The sequence below is a fragment of the Electrona antarctica genome, assembly GCF_951216825.1.
Source record: "Electrona antarctica genome assembly, chromosome: 23".
In the NCBI taxonomy this organism is placed as follows: domain Eukaryota; kingdom Metazoa; phylum Chordata; class Actinopteri; order Myctophiformes; family Myctophidae; genus Electrona; species Electrona antarctica.
The window spans coordinates 20,627,477-20,644,185 of NC_136804.1; the positions used below are offsets into that span (position 1 = coordinate 20,627,477).

The window sequence follows — 16,709 nt, forward strand, 5'->3', positions numbered from 1 at the left end:
TTCGTTTCACATTAGGACAGATTTACGCGACTGCAAAGACAAAACGGAAGCAGGGAGGAGGTGGAACAACCGCTTTACTGCCGGATCATTTTCAGCACTTCCTTTGCAGACTGTACAGTATGACATAAGCAATTGAACATGGTGTGGGTCAATAGTCTGGCTCAAGATACCACGTTGTGACACATTGTGAGCTTGTATGCAATTTTCGCTATACTGTACTATATGAAATGGGGCTTAAAGGGGAAAACCACCCATTTTCAACATTGTACTATGTCATTAATATACCTTAGAGCTGTTGTGTGGAAATAATAAAAAGGTCCCCCCATTTTGTGTTTCCTAGAACTGTAATTATGGAAAAGATCATTAACATGGTGAAACACATCTTGATGACATCATCAAGATGTGTTTCACCATGTTAATGATTTTTTTCAGACCTCTAGTTCTAGGAAACACAGAATGGGGGAACTTTTTTATTATTTCCACACAACAGCTCTAAGGTATATTAATGACATAGTAAAATGTTGAAAATGAGTGGAATGCCCCTTTAAGTGGTTAATTCATGAGGTAACTTCCCTTCCTAGAAATGTAATCCGAGTCAAAAGTGCAATAGTCGTCTTAAAACGTAGTGGAGTGAAAGAGAGGATCCAAAAACACAAATACTGATACTCAACCAAATGTACTTCAGGACAGTACTGCAGTAAATGTACTTCAGGACAGTACTGCAGTAAATGTACTTCAGGACAGTACTGCAGTAAATGTACTTCAGGACAGTACTGCAGTAAATGTACTTGTTGCTGTCCACCACTGCACAGGACTCATCACAACAATGTCATATCTTCAGTGGTTCCCAACCTTTTTAGCCAGAGACCCAAAATAGAAATTCTGTCTTCCCGGACGCAAACTAGTAAAAATAGCTGACCTACAAGCTCACAACACATTGCGGTGCAACGTGTTGTGAGCTTGTAGATCAGCAATTTTTTTCTTTTCTTTGTATGGAATACAAAAAAATAAACGATTCAACCAGTGATCTAGAGTTCTAGAATCTATTCTAGACCATTGCAGTATATAGCTTCACTGACGTGAGTGATTTAATTTAATATCTCATCTTTATTGAACCGTATTTCTGTCAGAATTCATTCATTCAAACAAAGGCAGAGAACAACGACGGCATTATTTGAGCACAACGGAGAAGCAACAATGACAAACAGAGTCTACTCTGCAAAACGTCTTTAGGTGTGTCTTTGATCCAGAGGGTCCGATGAGAGGATGGTCTGCTGTGGGTTTCTCTACAAGTGTCGTGTAGTTAAAAGGTTTTTCTTAATTTAAAACGGGAGTGGTCTCAAGTGGAGCGCCAAGACAACGCGTCCAATGGGAACTTAAATAGTTCTTCCTGATATCGCCCTATTGGCTCCTAAGTGCTGAGGTCAGAGGTCATCGTGCAACTGTGGATCGTGGGTATCTGGCATCTCCGATTCTTCTCCTTCTTCTTCTTCTTCCTCCTCTGGTGGTGATAGAATAAAGAAAAAGTTGACATATTTCAATTTCATAAGACTATTATACATTGTTTTATGCACCTGCAGTCTGAATCAGTTGTATTGTAACTTTCACAATACACACTAGGCTCATGGTGCATCACATTTAAAAACAATAGACATTTAAAAAAAAGGGGGCAAAGCAGTTTAAAAACATTGCAAAGTAGAGAGAGCAGACAACATTGGTAAAAGAAAGTGCGGATGCATTCAAAGTGCAATATAGATAGTGATATTCATCTCTCAAGTTGTTGGTTTTGGGGACAGTATATGGTGAGCATTCAGGGTTCTGAGGGTGTGTAGAATGTCACTTTGAAATACTAAAATATCTAAAAACACATATTACCCACATAAAAAACCCATGAAAGTGTTTCTTGTCTCCCAAACATCATTAAAATAAGATCTGGTAGCAAAAGGGGTGAGGTGGTTAAGTGGCTGAGCGGACCGACGGCACTGACCTGGCTGTGGCGTCGGGACGCACTCGTCCCCGTCCTCCTCCTCCTCGTAGCCGGCGATGCAGACACAGAGATGACTCCCCTTAGTGTTGATGCACTCCTGGTGCTCCCTGGTGCACGCCGCCTCCTCCTGGGAGCACTCGTCAATATCTGATGACGCAAAACCACCCACTTACTTACACCTCCGCTCAGAGAACACGTACGGCAACTACAGAGCCGTGACCGAGTCACTGTTCTGCAAGTCTGCACCGCAGTCGTGATTCGGGACACGCGTCGTGAGACGTTATGCTGCGTTCACACGGGCAGATGCAAAGATACAAAGATTCACAGCACATTTGTCGCTTTGTATCTGAAGTTGAAGCCTTATTTGTAGATTTGTATCTTTTGTAGCAGCTACAAATGTCAGATTTGCATTGTCAAGTCGCTGGCTTCCATTGAAAATGAACGGTAGACTGCATCTTTGCTTCTGCCCATGTGAACGCAAAATTAGATCTGCTATAGTAGGACTTAAGCTTTGAAGGGGGCGTAAGTGATGTGTTTTTCGTTTGCTGATCAAAAGTTAAAGCTCTATATCCCAACAGTTAACAATCTGAGGACGACCTAGAGAGAGGGGCCACCAAATACATTTTGATCCTGTGATGTTGTCAAACTGATGTAAGAATCCAAAGCTGAGGAATCCCGTAGTCACACATAGGTTGGAACTAAGTGAAACAAGGAACAGAACAGTGCATTGTGGGATCTCTCACCAGTGCAGGTGCCCTCTACATGGTGGTACCCGCTGGCACAGGACTGGCACTTATCAGGCCCCGGCCCGGAACAGCCAGCACACACCTTGTCACACACTGGCGCGCGCGCACGCACGCACGCACGCACACGCACACGCACACGCACACACACACACACACACACACACACACACACACACACACACACACACACACACCATGTTATATTGAAAAAATAATATATATATATATATATATATATATATATATATATATATATTGTGCGTCAGAGCAATATTATTAAATATTCTCTCTGAAGCGAACATTCCCATAACAATTAACAGTAGTATTATGTTATGCTTTGTTCTGTCGCCATCTATGTTGTTAATCTCTCAAGAACAGATTCCGAGCTACGCTACTGCATCTGTCGGAAGGCGCCTTCAGAACGTGTACAGTGAAGCAGCTTGGGAGTGTTGTTTGTGGTCTCACCTTTACATGAGTATGAGCCGTCCGTGTTGAGGCAGTACTGATCTTCTTTACACGGCGGAGGATCCGTGGAGCACTCGTCAACATCTGACAACAACATAAAAAACAATAGCAGTGATGACCACAGATCTGCAGGCGCAAACCAATATAATATTCACAAACATTTATCATGTAATTATGCTCTTTCCTCTGCATAACTTTCACAGTTCAATAAAATGTGCTCTACATTTTCTGTGTCGCCACAGTTCCTACATGTGTTTGCTTCCGCCTTACCCGTAACAAACAGTGTGCTCTTTAACCCTGTATGACCCTGACCCTAAGTCTTGTAGACTGGGCTTATGTATGAAGTTAAAGTATGTAACGGAGGTCTGTGGCATGTAAGAAAATGTCTCACCGACACAAGCCTCCTGCTCGTCGTCCTCCCAGCCTTCCTTGCACTCGTCACAGTCCTGATTGGTGGCACCGGTGCACGTCTTGCAGGACGTGTGACATTCTGTAAGAGAGAGAGAGGGGGGGTGACACAGGTCAGCTACCTGTCACTCACCTTTGCCATGCAGTGTTAATGTCGTCGACTAAAACGATGACGAAAAATGTTCATCAACTACCTTTTTGAAAATAATAATTTTGAATCTTCTCTTCTGGGCATCCCTGGATTGGGGTTTCCGCGGCCAAAAAATGCATCAATTCGGGAGGTTCTTGACATGAAAGCGTTTGAGAAGCACTGCTTTAAGCGCCACGTGTGCGTTAACTTGACGCTCACCTGTGCAGAGTGAGTAGGAGTCGTTAGTCTCACCTGTGCAGAGCGAGTAGGAGTCGTTGCGGACTTCGTTGAAGTGTCCGTCTTTACAGTCCAGGCAGAAGTCCCCGGTGTAACCGCTGTTACAGCTGCACTTCCCGTTCCCGCCACGGGATCCGTCGCCATCGCAGACTCCATTTCCGTGGCAAGGACTCTCGGACCCGCCCACGCAGGCTTCAGGAAAAATAAAAATAAATAAACAAACAAATTGATATTGCGGCAACTGTTCGGCCAATATTATAGAATAAAGACACCACTTCATGCTGGCATGGCATTAGCTCCCTCTCGTTGAATATAACTACAGTATGTTCTGATCCCTGCTTTCTGCAGAGAGAACTATACCTTGACCACCGACCTGCATGTCCTGGTCCTGTGAGCTCATGTAATTAACGTTTACGTATCTTAGAAATGCAAAGTGTCAATATCCTATTTGATCCTCACCGTTGCAGTCTGGTCCAAATGTTCCCTTTGGACAGCACACTTTGATGCTTTCAATACAGAACCATTTATGCAGGTCTGGGTGCTTCGTTTTCCTGCAACAGGAAGGAAAGGAAGACAGAAACATGAGTGAAATGGACATACAAGTGATGGGACTCGTAACGGCACATCCATCTCTGAATCAGGTAACTCTGCATTTATGTCTGTCTATCTGTCCTGTATTATCTTGAGAACCGCTCATCTGATCAACCTACGAACCCAAAAGCCAAACAAAATGTTTGTTTCTATTCATAATGTTCCAATTTCCAACGCCAAAAACACAATTAAATCATGAATTGCAATTATTTGTGTGACAATTAATTGTCAACTTAAATGTGTAATCGTGACAGCCCTAAGAATGACAACATGCGCCACAGACACACACAAATGTCACACCTCTGATCTCACACACCTGTGTAATCACGAGCACACACACGCGCACACATGCACGTACCTCTTGAACCACCAGGTCTCAAAGAGGTCCTCGTTTTCCTCCAACATGCGGTTGCATTCAAAGCTGCTGCTGTCACATAGTCCCTCCACGATCTCCACCAGACGGATCTCACTGTGTGACACGCAGAGGAAACCCCAAGAGAGATGAGAGGACCGCTACCACAGAGCAATTGTTCCGGTGGTGTGTTGCGGTTCAGCGGTTGGCGTCACATTGTTTTTATTTCTTGCTCTTATCAGAAATCGAAATTCAAGTATAAAATGTAAAGATATTTGACATATATTTTCGTGAATGGAAATGACAAACAGATGACAGCTTCCTTTCTTGGCTTTCGGGAGGTGTCGTTCCAAACCCTATGGTATAGCATTCGGAGATTGTGGAATAGTTCAACCACCTTCAACCACTGCACAGTTAAAATAGCATTTTGTTCATAAAAATAAGTTCTGCATAGTGGCTTTAAATTAAAGCTCAGGATTTGACTGTGTGTTGCGTTTAAAGAGTTGTTCATCTCAGTGTTGTCCGGCTGTACAGACTACATAGCGAGTGACCTCTGGTGGTGTCGTAAAGCAAACAGACTGTTTGTTTTGTTGTGTCAGTCAGGCCAGGGTGACCTGATTGGTTCTACGCAGAGTCACAGACGAACGTGTCTCCCACCTTGTCTCGTATTTGGACAGTTTTCTCTCCTCCCAGGCCGTGTTCCCTCCACCAAAGTTCTGCTTGGCTGTCCTCTCGAACCCCTGACACACACCAAAAGCATGTATGAGTACACTGGAGTCTCGGATTACGAGGAAGATAGACAGACAGAGAGCTCAGGTGAAGAGACGGAGAGAGAGACAGATGGTTTGGTAGTTGGAGATGGAGAGGATACATCACATTGCAGCCCGGTGCGACACCGTGCACAACTATGTATGTCTAGCCATAATAGAGGAGACAACCTCAAAAGTTGCCACCCTCTGACAAGTGGTGCTATCTTGTGAGGTCCTCTGCTATTACAACAATAACGCCATGGTGTGAGGTCATTCTCTTTTATATCTATTAATTAAGTGTTAATAAGACAGGCACAGACACACACACACACACACACACACACACACACACACACACACACAGAGGGGCACAGACAGAGGGACACCACACACATCATTAATGTGTTCACCCAGGTAATGACATTACACCACAGTAAAGGTGATTTGCAGGTGTTTTTTTAAAAGCTCCATCAATGACCTCCGTCATCCAGTGACAAACACACTTCTAGGCTACTACACTCACCTTGTTGAAGTCCTCAGTGATCTTCTCGCACGTCACACACAAGCTCTTCGCATCTCTCTGTTGTTTCGCACCGGTGCATTGTTGTAAGAGCACAACAATGGCACAACAACACAACGCCAGCCGCGACACCTTCATCTCCATCATCATCATCATGATCATCACGCCAGGTCGATTCATATACAAAGTTTCATATCAATAAACTCGCGCGCACACACACATACTGTACATAACCATGCGCACACACGCGCGCGTTAGCCGCGCGACAGTAAGTTTACAACCACCGTGTAAAAGAATATGTTCCGCATGTGAACGGCTCGTTGTTGCATCCAGTCATTAAATCATAAAGTCATAATTTACATGATGCTTGGAGCCGGCTGAGGAGGTTTAAAGCGTGTGGTTTTACACTTCCGCGTCATGTTCGTAGGGAGTATTGTGGCCTGCTGTGGTTGGCCAGGACGGCCGTCAATCCAACGTGACCAATCCGAATCCGCCACGCGTGGGACAATACTCCAAGGGGACAATGGGCAATATCCACGCCGAGACGTGGAATAATAAAACATGAATATTACATTATAATTACGTTATGAATATGTATATGGTGTCAAAATAGATATTTCATAATTGAAATTTCTGCGGTCTATTTGTTGTTATACATTATTTATTACACATAAATAATGTATCATGTTTTATCATATATAATTTATATATGATAAAACATGATTCAAAATTAACTATTGTTTAAAATATTTTAAAAGGTCACTATATCAATTGTCAAATGTTTTCCTTTTATACATAACATTATCTTTAACTTTAAAGTTTGAAATAGCAAATAGTATTTTATAAAAGTTTCAGAAATGTACTACATTATTTAAACCTATCTTACAATCTAATCTTTTAAAACATTAAACAATTAAATGTTGAAATAACGTGTCACGTGTTCCATCGGTTCCATCCGTTTGAGTCGAGCCGGAGGTGGAACGACGTCAACATCCTGCCTGACAGCCAGGAGGTGTCATGGCTGAAAAGAGGATCATCTCTGATGTTCCTCTGTTGCTTTTACTGATCAGCGTCAGTCTGTCCCATCTGCTGATCTGTCCCTTCACCAAAGTAGAGGAGAGCTTCAACCTCCAGGCGTCCCACGACATCCTGTTCCACAGGCTGCACTTTGACGAGGTTAGACAGCACAGTCTAGACTAGGACTTCATTCATTTGTTGTTGTGCTAAGCTAACATGCTACAGTACACAGACAGCCAGGCAGGCATATTCAATCGAGTCAAGTTGTATTCTGTTTATTTTTATATATGACATTTCATGTGACAGGACCCCATAAAAAGAGCAATTAGGCAAAGCATGACAAGAACACATATTGGGAAGATTTAAAACCAAAAACAAGAAAATGTATTACAAAACAATAAAAATAAAAAGGACTATTAATAATACAATGATTATTGTAATGGCAGCTTTTGATATTACTATTAGTAAGTAAACATCATCAGGAAGAAGCAGGACTCAACCATCAGGATTCGAACTCCATTCTTTTATTGTATATGTCATCACACCAGAGAGAGACTAGTGTCTCCCTCCAGAGCTTCCCCCAGCACTTTCCACACACATGTCCCACACATATTTTATACTTTCAGCAGTGTACAGAGTTTCAGGAGTAACAAGAGATGGTCATGCCTTAAATGGACTCTATTCTATAGTTAACTCACACAGTTTGAAATAGGTTTACATGAGTCAGCAGTCTCTAATGAGTTGGTCAGTGAAGAACAGGTGGTAATTAGAGTGTTAAGTATCATCTACTAGTAGGCTACATTCAATTAATCAATATCATAGTGTTTATATGCATTTTCGCCACCACATTCCATCCTATTTCTCGTTGTAACTGAAAACCTCAGTTACATGTACACCAGAAAATACATAATAACATTAGAATCATAATTCACTGGGATACAATCATGAACAAACATTCAACTCTATTGTTAGGTACATGTGTGATGACAGTGACAAACAGCATTGCGCATATGCTATCAGTCACCCAGTCCCACACGGTGTAGTCAACAATAATTATTTGGTTAAATAGACAACATTGACAGTATAATTCAACATATCTAAAACTCACTGGACATTTTGGCATATTTTTGATAATGCTATGCTTTTTGTTAAACAATGACCCTATTGGTCTGAATATAAGACTACGTTTTTGTTTGTTTGTTTTTTTCAATGGAACTATCTTGGCCCTGTGACTGTTTTAGACTCATACTGGTCTTGACATAAAAGTCCTGATTTGGGAATTCCTCACAGCAAATAAAACATAAAACATTAAAAACTGTAAATAGAATTAAACATAATTAAATAATTAACATGACTTCAAATATTTCAATGTTCCAATAAACTTTAAACACTCAAAAACACTCAAAAATGAAATAGAATTAAATTGAATTAGAATGATAAAAATGAAATAGAATGAAATAGAATTAGAATGATTAAAATTAAATAGAATGAAATAGAATTAGAATGATTAAAATGAAATAGAATTAAATTGAATTACAATGATAAAAATGAATTACACTCAAAAATGAAATGGAATTAAATATAATTAGAATGATTAAAATTAAATAGAATTAAATAGAATTAGAATGATTAAAATGAAATAGAATTAAATTGAATTAGAATGATAAAAATGAAATAGAATTAAATTGAATTAGAATGATTAAAATTAAATAGAATGAAATAGAATTAGAATGATTAAAATTAAATAGAATTAAATTGAATTAGAATGATACAAATGATAAAAATGAATTCAAATATATACATGTTCCAATATCACTCTGGCTGTTTGTTTTCACACCCAGATAAAATAAATTAAAGTAGAATACCAATGGACAGCTTGTATAATACCAGTGAACTGTTCCTAGGCTAATTCCTATACTATTTTTAATTTGTTCCCCAACATTCTCTCTCTCACAGACACACACAAATACCCTTGCACCTCTGACCCCCCTTCCCCCCTGCCAGCTGAGCAAGGGAGAGAGGCTGAATAATAGTACTTCTGCTGATTCAAAAATACAAGTTGTCCCATAAATGCAATAGAATAGTCCCCACTCCTTGTTTTTTGAGCGGTGCAGCTGCTCCTATGCACAGCTTTGTGTGTGTATGTCTGTCCGTTTGAGAACGGAATATCCGTTTGAGCACGGAAGGTCCCTGACATCATCAGACGTCATCATTGTGATTAATGGCTGCATGGCACCGCTCACACACAAATTTGATTTTTGTCCCTGTAGTCCGATTGAATAAGGTGCTCTCGGTTTCAGCGTCGGAGGCTCGCCGCCTGAAGGTGGCTTGAGACACGCTGAGCGATCTAAAGCGAGCGAGCGAGCCGCTGTGGCAAGCCTAGCGAAGTCACCTTCAGTCGACTCAGTGCCCTCCGAGTTATGTACCGATAGGGACAGAATCGTAAATCATCAGGAAATGAAAAATAAAAATTCAATTTTATTAAAGTGTCAAATCACAACAAGTTGTCTCAAGACACTACAACCAACAAAGATCCACCCAGAGCAAGCAATTTTTTGAAAACAAAGCAATACTGCACCTCATCAAAGTTGGTTTTGTGACTTTAGAATAGATATTGTCAATTACTGGCATGAGATGGGAAGAGGTGGTGGAGTTAGTTGCTTTAGCAGACAGTTTGACGGTCCAATGGAGTTAAGAGGTTTAGTCCAAAGCGTTTTTTACTACTTTCCATTGGTTCAGTATTTTCAAAACAACAGCACACAGACGTAAAGGGTGTTCAATAGCACTCATTTATGCAAAACAAAATCAAAAACCTCAAAAATGGAGTTAGGTGGTTTCCTCCCCACAGCAACGCGTGTCTGTGTTTGTCTTCAGTATGACCATCATGACTTCCCTGGTGTTGTTCCACGGACCTTCCTGGGACCCCTGGTCCTTGCCGCACTCTCCTCTCCCGTCGTGTGTCTGTCAGCCCTCCTGGAGATCCCCAAGTTCTACACCCAGCTGATGGGTATCTATCTGATCAACACCTTGATTGATTGATTGAAAATGTTATTAACAGTTTGCAGAATTACAGTACATTTCAAGCACAAACTCAATACAAAGGCTGTTAACTGTGAGTGGACGACCCAATTAAGCATTACACTTGTTTACAACAGGGTCCACCATGTTCAATTCATCAAAACATTTAGAGACGTACAAATAGACACTTCTATATAGACAAAGAACAGTACAGGAATTCATCATAATGGAGGTAAAAAGGGAAAAGAAACATATACAGTGAGGGGAAAAAGGGGGGGGCGGTGGGGGGGATTCATTCATTCATTCATTCTCATACAGCATACTGTTGTGTCGATGTACCATGAATCTTATTCTGAGATCAATGTTAATTTTTACGGCTGTAACTAATGGTTCTAATGGTTTATTTTACCAAATACTTGCACGCAGCACCATGAATGCACACACCTTGTAATACTTATTTATCTGCAACCTTCCAGTGCACAAGACTGACTTGTTGCTGTGTCCCGTGCAGTGCGAGGCTGTCTGGGCGCGTGCGTCATCGGAGCGCTGTGGCACATGCAGAGAGAGGTGCGGAGGCAGTTTGGTTCTCTGGTCGCTGGCTTGTTCTGTCTCACCTGCGCCTCCCAATTTCACCTCATGTTCTACAGCACGAGGACACTACCCAATGTATTTGCACTGCCCATAGGTATGGTACATAGACTGAAGTAACACTACCCAATGTATTTGCACTGCCCATAGGTATGGTACATAGACTGAAGTAACCTCTTGGCGGTCGTGCAAAAAAAAAGTACTCAGTTCTATCAATACTGAATACTGCAATATAGAAATACTCTGTTACAAGTAAAAGTCCAGAATCCGGAATGTACTTGAGTAAAGGTATTGACACGACAAAAAAGTAAAAAGTAAAAGTAGTCATTATGCAGAATGTAATGTACCATTTAAAAAAATATATTTTATTTTTTTTAAGATTTGTTTTTGGCGTTTCTGCCTTTATTGATAGTATCAAGTGAAGATAGACAGGAAAGAGGGAGAGAGAGAAGGGGAGAGACATGCAGCGAAGGTCGTCATGAACGGGACTCAAACACGCAACGCGCTGCCAGGCCAAAGCCTATACGTGGCATGCACCTGGACCACTTGGCAGCGGGCAAGCTCACAGCTTGTAGATCGGCTATTTTCAAATGGCCAAAAATGTACTGAAGTGGTTAATGTATGTTTCGTAATAATTACCAAAATCTAAAGTAACTAGTAACTAATGTTTTCAAATAAATGTAGTGGAGTAAAAGTACAATATTTGGATCAGAGATGTAGTGGAGTTAAGTAGAAGTAAAAGTACTCACGTACAGTACTTAAATAAATGTACTTAGTTACTTTTCACCACTGCCTCTTGGGATTGTTTTGCTCAATCGATTTTATTTATACAGTGCCAAATCACAACAAGTTGCCTCAAGACGCTTGTACGTGTAGAGCAGGTTGATTTATATGATTCGATTTAAGTTATGCAAGTTTTAATAACTCCCCGTAACACCGTAACAGCTGACAAGGATATACATTTTCTTGGGAGTCTGCAAATCAACTTTATTTGTCCACCAGCCACAGTGGCCAGGCTAACGCATTCCAAAATTCACTGGTCATATTTAACAGGCCAGACGGTATAAAAATAGGTTATGTGACTGTCTATCAGTGATGTCTGGTTACCTGCCAACAGAAAATGCCATAAGCAATTGCTTCAGAAGCAGCTGATTTCCATGTATATGTGATTTCAAGCCCTAAAGCAGCAAACAGGCATGACAACTGCCACTCCATTTATCTCCACAGTTCTCTTGGCTTTCACATCCTGGATGGCTCACAAGAACGGCTCCTTCATCAGCCTCTCTGCGTTGGTCATCATCGTGTTCCGCTCTGAACTCTGCCTCTTCCTGGGTCTCATGTTGATGATGTCACTGCTGAGCAGGAGGCTGGGGCTGATGGGGCTTTTTTCGTATGCCGTGCCGGCCGGGGCTTTGTGTCTAGGTGAGCAGTGCACGCGTAAAAGTATGCACGTGAAAACGGTTGATTGACACCATGACACAAACACGACATTTACACCCAACCCAATGCTAATAAAAATCCACTCTCACGATCACGCCCTGCAGCTCTGACTGTCGCCGTGGACTCGTTCTTCTGGAGGAAGTGGCTGTGGCCTGAAGGCCAGGTTCTGTGGTACAACACCATCCTCAACAAAAGCTCCAACTGGGGAATATCCTTCCGTAGAAATGGACGCACACCTGGGCACAATCAATCAGTAATGATGAGTATTTATTTAGATCAGTGGTTCTCAAAGTGGGGTCCAGGGACCCTCTGGATTCCCTGAGGGGGTTACAAATGGACTCTTACAGGTCTGTAACTAAATCTTTGACATTTAAGGGGTTATTTATTATTACATTAGGGGTAGAGTGGCTGGTAGAGCAGCCGGATGGGAACCGTGAGATTCCCAGTTCGATCCCGGGCTCCCCCAGAGTTAGTGTCCTTGACTCCTTCGACAGTCGACACTAGAGACTGTCAGTGTATGAATGTGTGTGAATGCGTGAATGTAATGAACAATCTATGCAAAGCGCATTGGATGAAGGCGCTATATAAATGCACCATTTGAGTCAGCTAAATGTTCAAAAGAAGAGCCTGATCGATAGGGGTTTTGCTAATACATAAACACTATTTGACTTTTCTGATGGCATCGGTAGTGGCAGTAATTCAGTATAATAATCAAAGTAATCTCTCAGAATCGGACCCAAACATTTGTCGGACTCTAGTCAGTACTATGGCCTTCCACCGGCTGCCATCGTCCCCCAGCTCTCCTTGACTCTGGTCCGCCCAGTAAACCTCTCCGTTCCTGTGGTACTTCTACTCGGCGGTGCCGCGGGCCCTGGGCTGCACGCTGCTCCTGGTTCCCCTGGGCCTACTGGACAGGAGGATGAGGGTCCTGCTGCTGCCCGCTGCAGGCTTCATCCTCCTCTACTCGCTGATGCCCCACAAAGAGCTGCGCTTCATCATCTACACCTTCCCCGTGCTCAACCTGGTGGCCGCCCGCGGCTGCTCTTTCATGTAAGACCATGATAGGGGCATGAAACCCTGGTTGTTGGTTGCTGGTTGTTTTCCAGTTCAGATTTAAAAAGAAAACTACAGCAGAATAAAAACATGGCAGGCTGCATTAGGCTGTTTAATTTGATTAGCTGCAGTTGTGTTGCGCAGTTCACAGTGTATACTGGCTAGTCAAATTAATAAATGGGTTTGTTCGTTTTAGGTGTGAATGGTTACTTACCTCCATAAGTCTTATTTGCTCAAATCAGACATGACAGTTTGAAGGTGAAACGGCAGACACATTGTTTTTTGTGAATAACAATGTTGAAAGAACAAATTATTATCTGTATAGCCTTTTTTCATGAATATACTTGATGTAAACAGAATTGTTTGACTCCCAAACTATGGAATGAACTCCTCATTGTAATTAGAACTGTATATATATATATATATATATATATAAGGTAATGCTTAAAAAAAAGAATAATTAAGTGTGTGTGTGTGCGTGTGTGCGTGCGTGCAGCCTGAACAACTACCAGAAGTCGTGGATGTATAAATTGGGTTCTCTGGTGGTGGTCGGACAGCTGCTGACCAACGCGGTGTACTCTGGCATCTCTCTGTACGTCTCCCACCACAATTACCCAGGGGGCCGAGCCATGCGAGAACTGCACAGGCTGGTGCCAGCCACAGTGGGTGGGTATTGCTTTCAGATCACTTTAAATGTATTTGTCACTGCAGTGTTCTCCACATCAATCAAGACTGAGATGTGACACAACGTGGGAAGGTATTAAAATATAAGACCATCGCTACTTATTCTCCTACTTCTTTCTTTTTTGTTCCTTTTTTTTAAAGATATGTTTTTGGCTTTTTCTGCCTTTATTGATAGGTTGAAAGTAGACTGACAGGAAATGTGGGGGGGGGGGGGGGGGGGGAGACACGCGGCAAAGGCCATTGGGATCGGGAGTCGAACCTGTGGCACCTGGGTTTACCCTACTATATGGCTTCAGTTAATTAATAATAATAATTTTGTTAGAACTGATAATTTACATAATTTAGTTACATTTACACATCTATGTCATTGTCTAAAAACACACAGACATAAACTTCCCCTTATCCCAAATAATCATGGACTTTTTGTATGGTTAATGATTGTTTATATAAGACTTCTAGTATTTGTAGTAGTGTAATTTGTAGTAGACCTTTTGATCACCAGGGATTATCTCAAAGCACTGGCAGTGATGTTTTATGTCCGGCAGCAGATTTAGTTCTAGTTTTTGAGCGATCCAGGTTTTGTATGTGCGCTACAAGCTAATACACAATTAACAGTTTCACGAATATCTTTCCAGTCTACTGGGCTAATATTTGTACAATGCTGACCCAGGAACAATTAAACCATTATATCACTTCACTAAATAGTGTTCATTGTGAGGCAGTTCTCACAATGAACACTAGAGTGCACCTTTGGACAATACATTCTTTTCTTTTCAATTCATTTATTATTATTTTATCTTTTGCACATTGTCATCTTTTCTTGTACATATGGATACCAAACTGGGGAGTCCTCCTTGACATTTAAGTTTGAGAACCAGTGATTTACAGCCCATAATCATTCTGATGCATAATGTGTTTTACCCCCTCAGATGTTTTTGTCCACATCGATACCTACACTGCTGAAACGGGAGTGTCTCGCTTCTTAGAACAGAACAGGAACTGGAGGTGAGTGTGTTCTGGACAGAGCCTGACCCATACCACATTTTTGGGTCTGATGCCGATCCCGATTTTGGTTCATAGATGGTCGATATTTTTGACCCATTATTTTGTCCAAAATGATTGGCTGGAATGACATTTGTGATGATTTGATTGGTTGAGCACAGAATGTGATGTATGATGATGTTGATGTAAGATATACGAGCGCCCCTCACTTCTTCACACAAAGTGGCGTCCTCAATTCACCCTATACTTCACGGGTGAATTGAGGACCCACACGTGATTAGCCTTGAGGACTTGAGGATAAAAGGATTTGAGGATAAAAAGTGAAATGACGTAAATTGTGAATGGCCAGAATGAGATGATGTATGAGGATGTGTGATGATAAGAGCGCCCCTCACTTCACACGGGTATGATTCTTTTTTTACATTTTTACTTAGAAGCAAACAATTAAAAAGTTAATGAATGCAAATAACTTTTTGATCGATAAGAAATAAACACAAACAATACTGTATTTAATTTAAGCACTTAAGCCCTATTATGTTCCCTCATAATAGCAAATATACAAGTTTTAAATATGCCATTTTTGAAAGTTTTTGATGACATAGGGACGCCAGGTTTAAAGTGGTTAAAAAGCGGGACACACTGGCTTTATTTAATTGTGATGAACATACGTGCAATCCCTTTCAATTCGTTTTTCATTGCTCATTTTAGTTTTTTATTGAGTTTCTCCTTTTCTGACTTTATTTTATTTTAGTGTCAGTTAAGTAAAATAGACACTTATCTGGCCCTTCACTGTTGACATCTATTTCCAAGGATTCAAACTTTTGTGTGAAATATCCCCCCCCCCCCCCAAAAAAAACCCCAGATACGACAAGCGAGAAGACCTAGGCCCCGGGCATCCAGACATAAAGACCTACACGCACCTTCTGATGGAGGCCAACGTCACCAAGATGGAGCTCCTGCGAGGCACGCACCAGCCCCTGGCCTTCATTGAAGGTTACAGTAACATAGTCTTGAACAGGCTGCGGTTCCCCCCCTTCACTGTGAGACTGGAGGACAAAGCCCTACTGATGGAACGAAAGAACACCCCCGGCCAAGAGAAAGACTGAACACACTTCCTACAGCTGCGGCTGTTTGTGTCTTTAATATCTGGTATTTTCTCTTCCAGTGACCAAAAATAACAGACCAAAAGCTGATGTTGCTATGTAATAAACGTCTGTTGTCAGAGGGCGGCATGTTTGTGCTATAAACAGTGCTTTTTCTTAAGTATGACCTTGGGAGACGGCAGCACGCACACATTAAACTACATGTCTTCTGCCATGAAAAGCTGATGTGCAAATGGTGGTGATTACCAACCCTTATAACGGATACAGGACGAGGGGGCACCTAAATATTGTGGTCACCTCAATGTTAAATTGGCATTTTTCCCCCCCAGATAAATAATTTGGATGTACAGTATACAACATGATTTTAACATCATCAAGCATTGAACGTCGCTGTACCAAAGCCCGCCCATATTGCATACCGTGTCCCGATTGGCCACACCAGTTCTCTGGTGTAGGAAATGGGCGTACAATTGAGCCTCTCCAGACCGTAATCCGCTGGCAGGCAAATTTTTTTTGCCAACGGCTGATTCGGTCTGGCTTATTAGCCAGGCTAGTCTAGCACCACTCAAAAAGGAGAGGCATATATGGACCCGTCATTTAAGTTTGGTATATGGGGTTT

The 16,709-nt window shown here is 41.7% G+C and overlaps 2 protein-coding genes across 4 annotated transcripts; one reads left to right on the top strand and one right to left on the bottom strand.

The window, feature by feature from the left end:
* Nucleotides 1-1,087: 1,087 nt before the first annotated feature.
* creld2 (cysteine-rich with EGF-like domains 2) lies at nt 1,088-6,714 on the bottom strand. 3 transcript variants are annotated; one of them, XM_079493831.1, is made up of 10 exons: nt 6,189-6,714; nt 5,574-5,656; nt 4,923-5,033; nt 4,433-4,524; nt 3,989-4,165; nt 3,590-3,688; nt 3,199-3,282; nt 2,731-2,826; nt 1,979-2,134; nt 1,088-1,486 (listed from the first exon to the last, which is right to left on the bottom strand). In XM_079493831.1, the coding sequence occupies exons 1-10, from the start codon at nt 6,363-6,365 to the stop codon at nt 1,425-1,427; spliced, it is 1,137 nt and encodes a 378-aa protein (XP_079349957.1). In that variant the 5' UTR covers nt 6,366-6,714; the 3' UTR covers nt 1,088-1,424. The 3 variants fall into 3 exon arrangements, with proteins under 3 accessions (XP_079349957.1, XP_079349956.1, XP_079349955.1); XM_079493830.1 differs by having other exon boundaries at nt 1,088-1,489; XM_079493829.1 differs by having other exon boundaries at nt 1,088-1,501; nt 1,988-2,134; nt 6,189-6,712.
* A 435-nt stretch (nt 6,715-7,149) lies between these two features.
* alg12 (ALG12 alpha-1,6-mannosyltransferase) lies at nt 7,150-16,234 on the top strand. Its single transcript, XM_079494093.1, has 9 exons — nt 7,150-7,361; nt 10,077-10,209; nt 10,732-10,905; nt 12,036-12,230; nt 12,353-12,455; nt 13,074-13,298; nt 13,798-13,967; nt 14,915-14,990; nt 15,850-16,234. Exons 1-9 carry the CDS (start codon nt 7,203-7,205, stop codon nt 16,091-16,093), a joined length of 1,479 nt encoding a protein of 492 aa, XP_079350219.1. The 5' UTR covers nt 7,150-7,202; the 3' UTR covers nt 16,094-16,234.
* The last annotated feature ends 475 nt before the right edge of the window (nt 16,235-16,709 follow it).

Excerpts from the sequence above, each read along its gene's own strand:
- creld2 (XM_079493829.1), bottom strand. The coding sequence starts at position 6,365 with ATGAATCGACCTGGCGTGATGATCATGATGATGATGATGGAGATGAAG. Across the intron at positions 5,034-5,573 it reads CTGTCCAAATACGAGACAAG|TGAGATCCGTCTGGTGGAGA; the intron begins GTGGGAGACACG and ends CGTGTCACACAG. Across the intron at positions 3,689-3,988 it reads CTCCTACTCGCTCTGCACAG|AATGTCACACGTCCTGCAAG; the intron begins GTGAGACTAACG and ends TCTCTCTTACAG.
- alg12 (XM_079494093.1), top strand. The coding sequence starts at position 7,203 with ATGGCTGAAAAGAGGATCATCTCTGATGTTCCTCTGTTGCTTTTACTG. Across the intron at positions 7,362-10,076 it reads ACAGGCTGCACTTTGACGAG|TATGACCATCATGACTTCCC; the intron begins GTTAGACAGCAC and ends GTTTGTCTTCAG. Across the intron at positions 10,210-10,731 it reads GTTCTACACCCAGCTGATGG|TGCGAGGCTGTCTGGGCGCG; the intron begins GTATCTATCTGA and ends TGTCCCGTGCAG.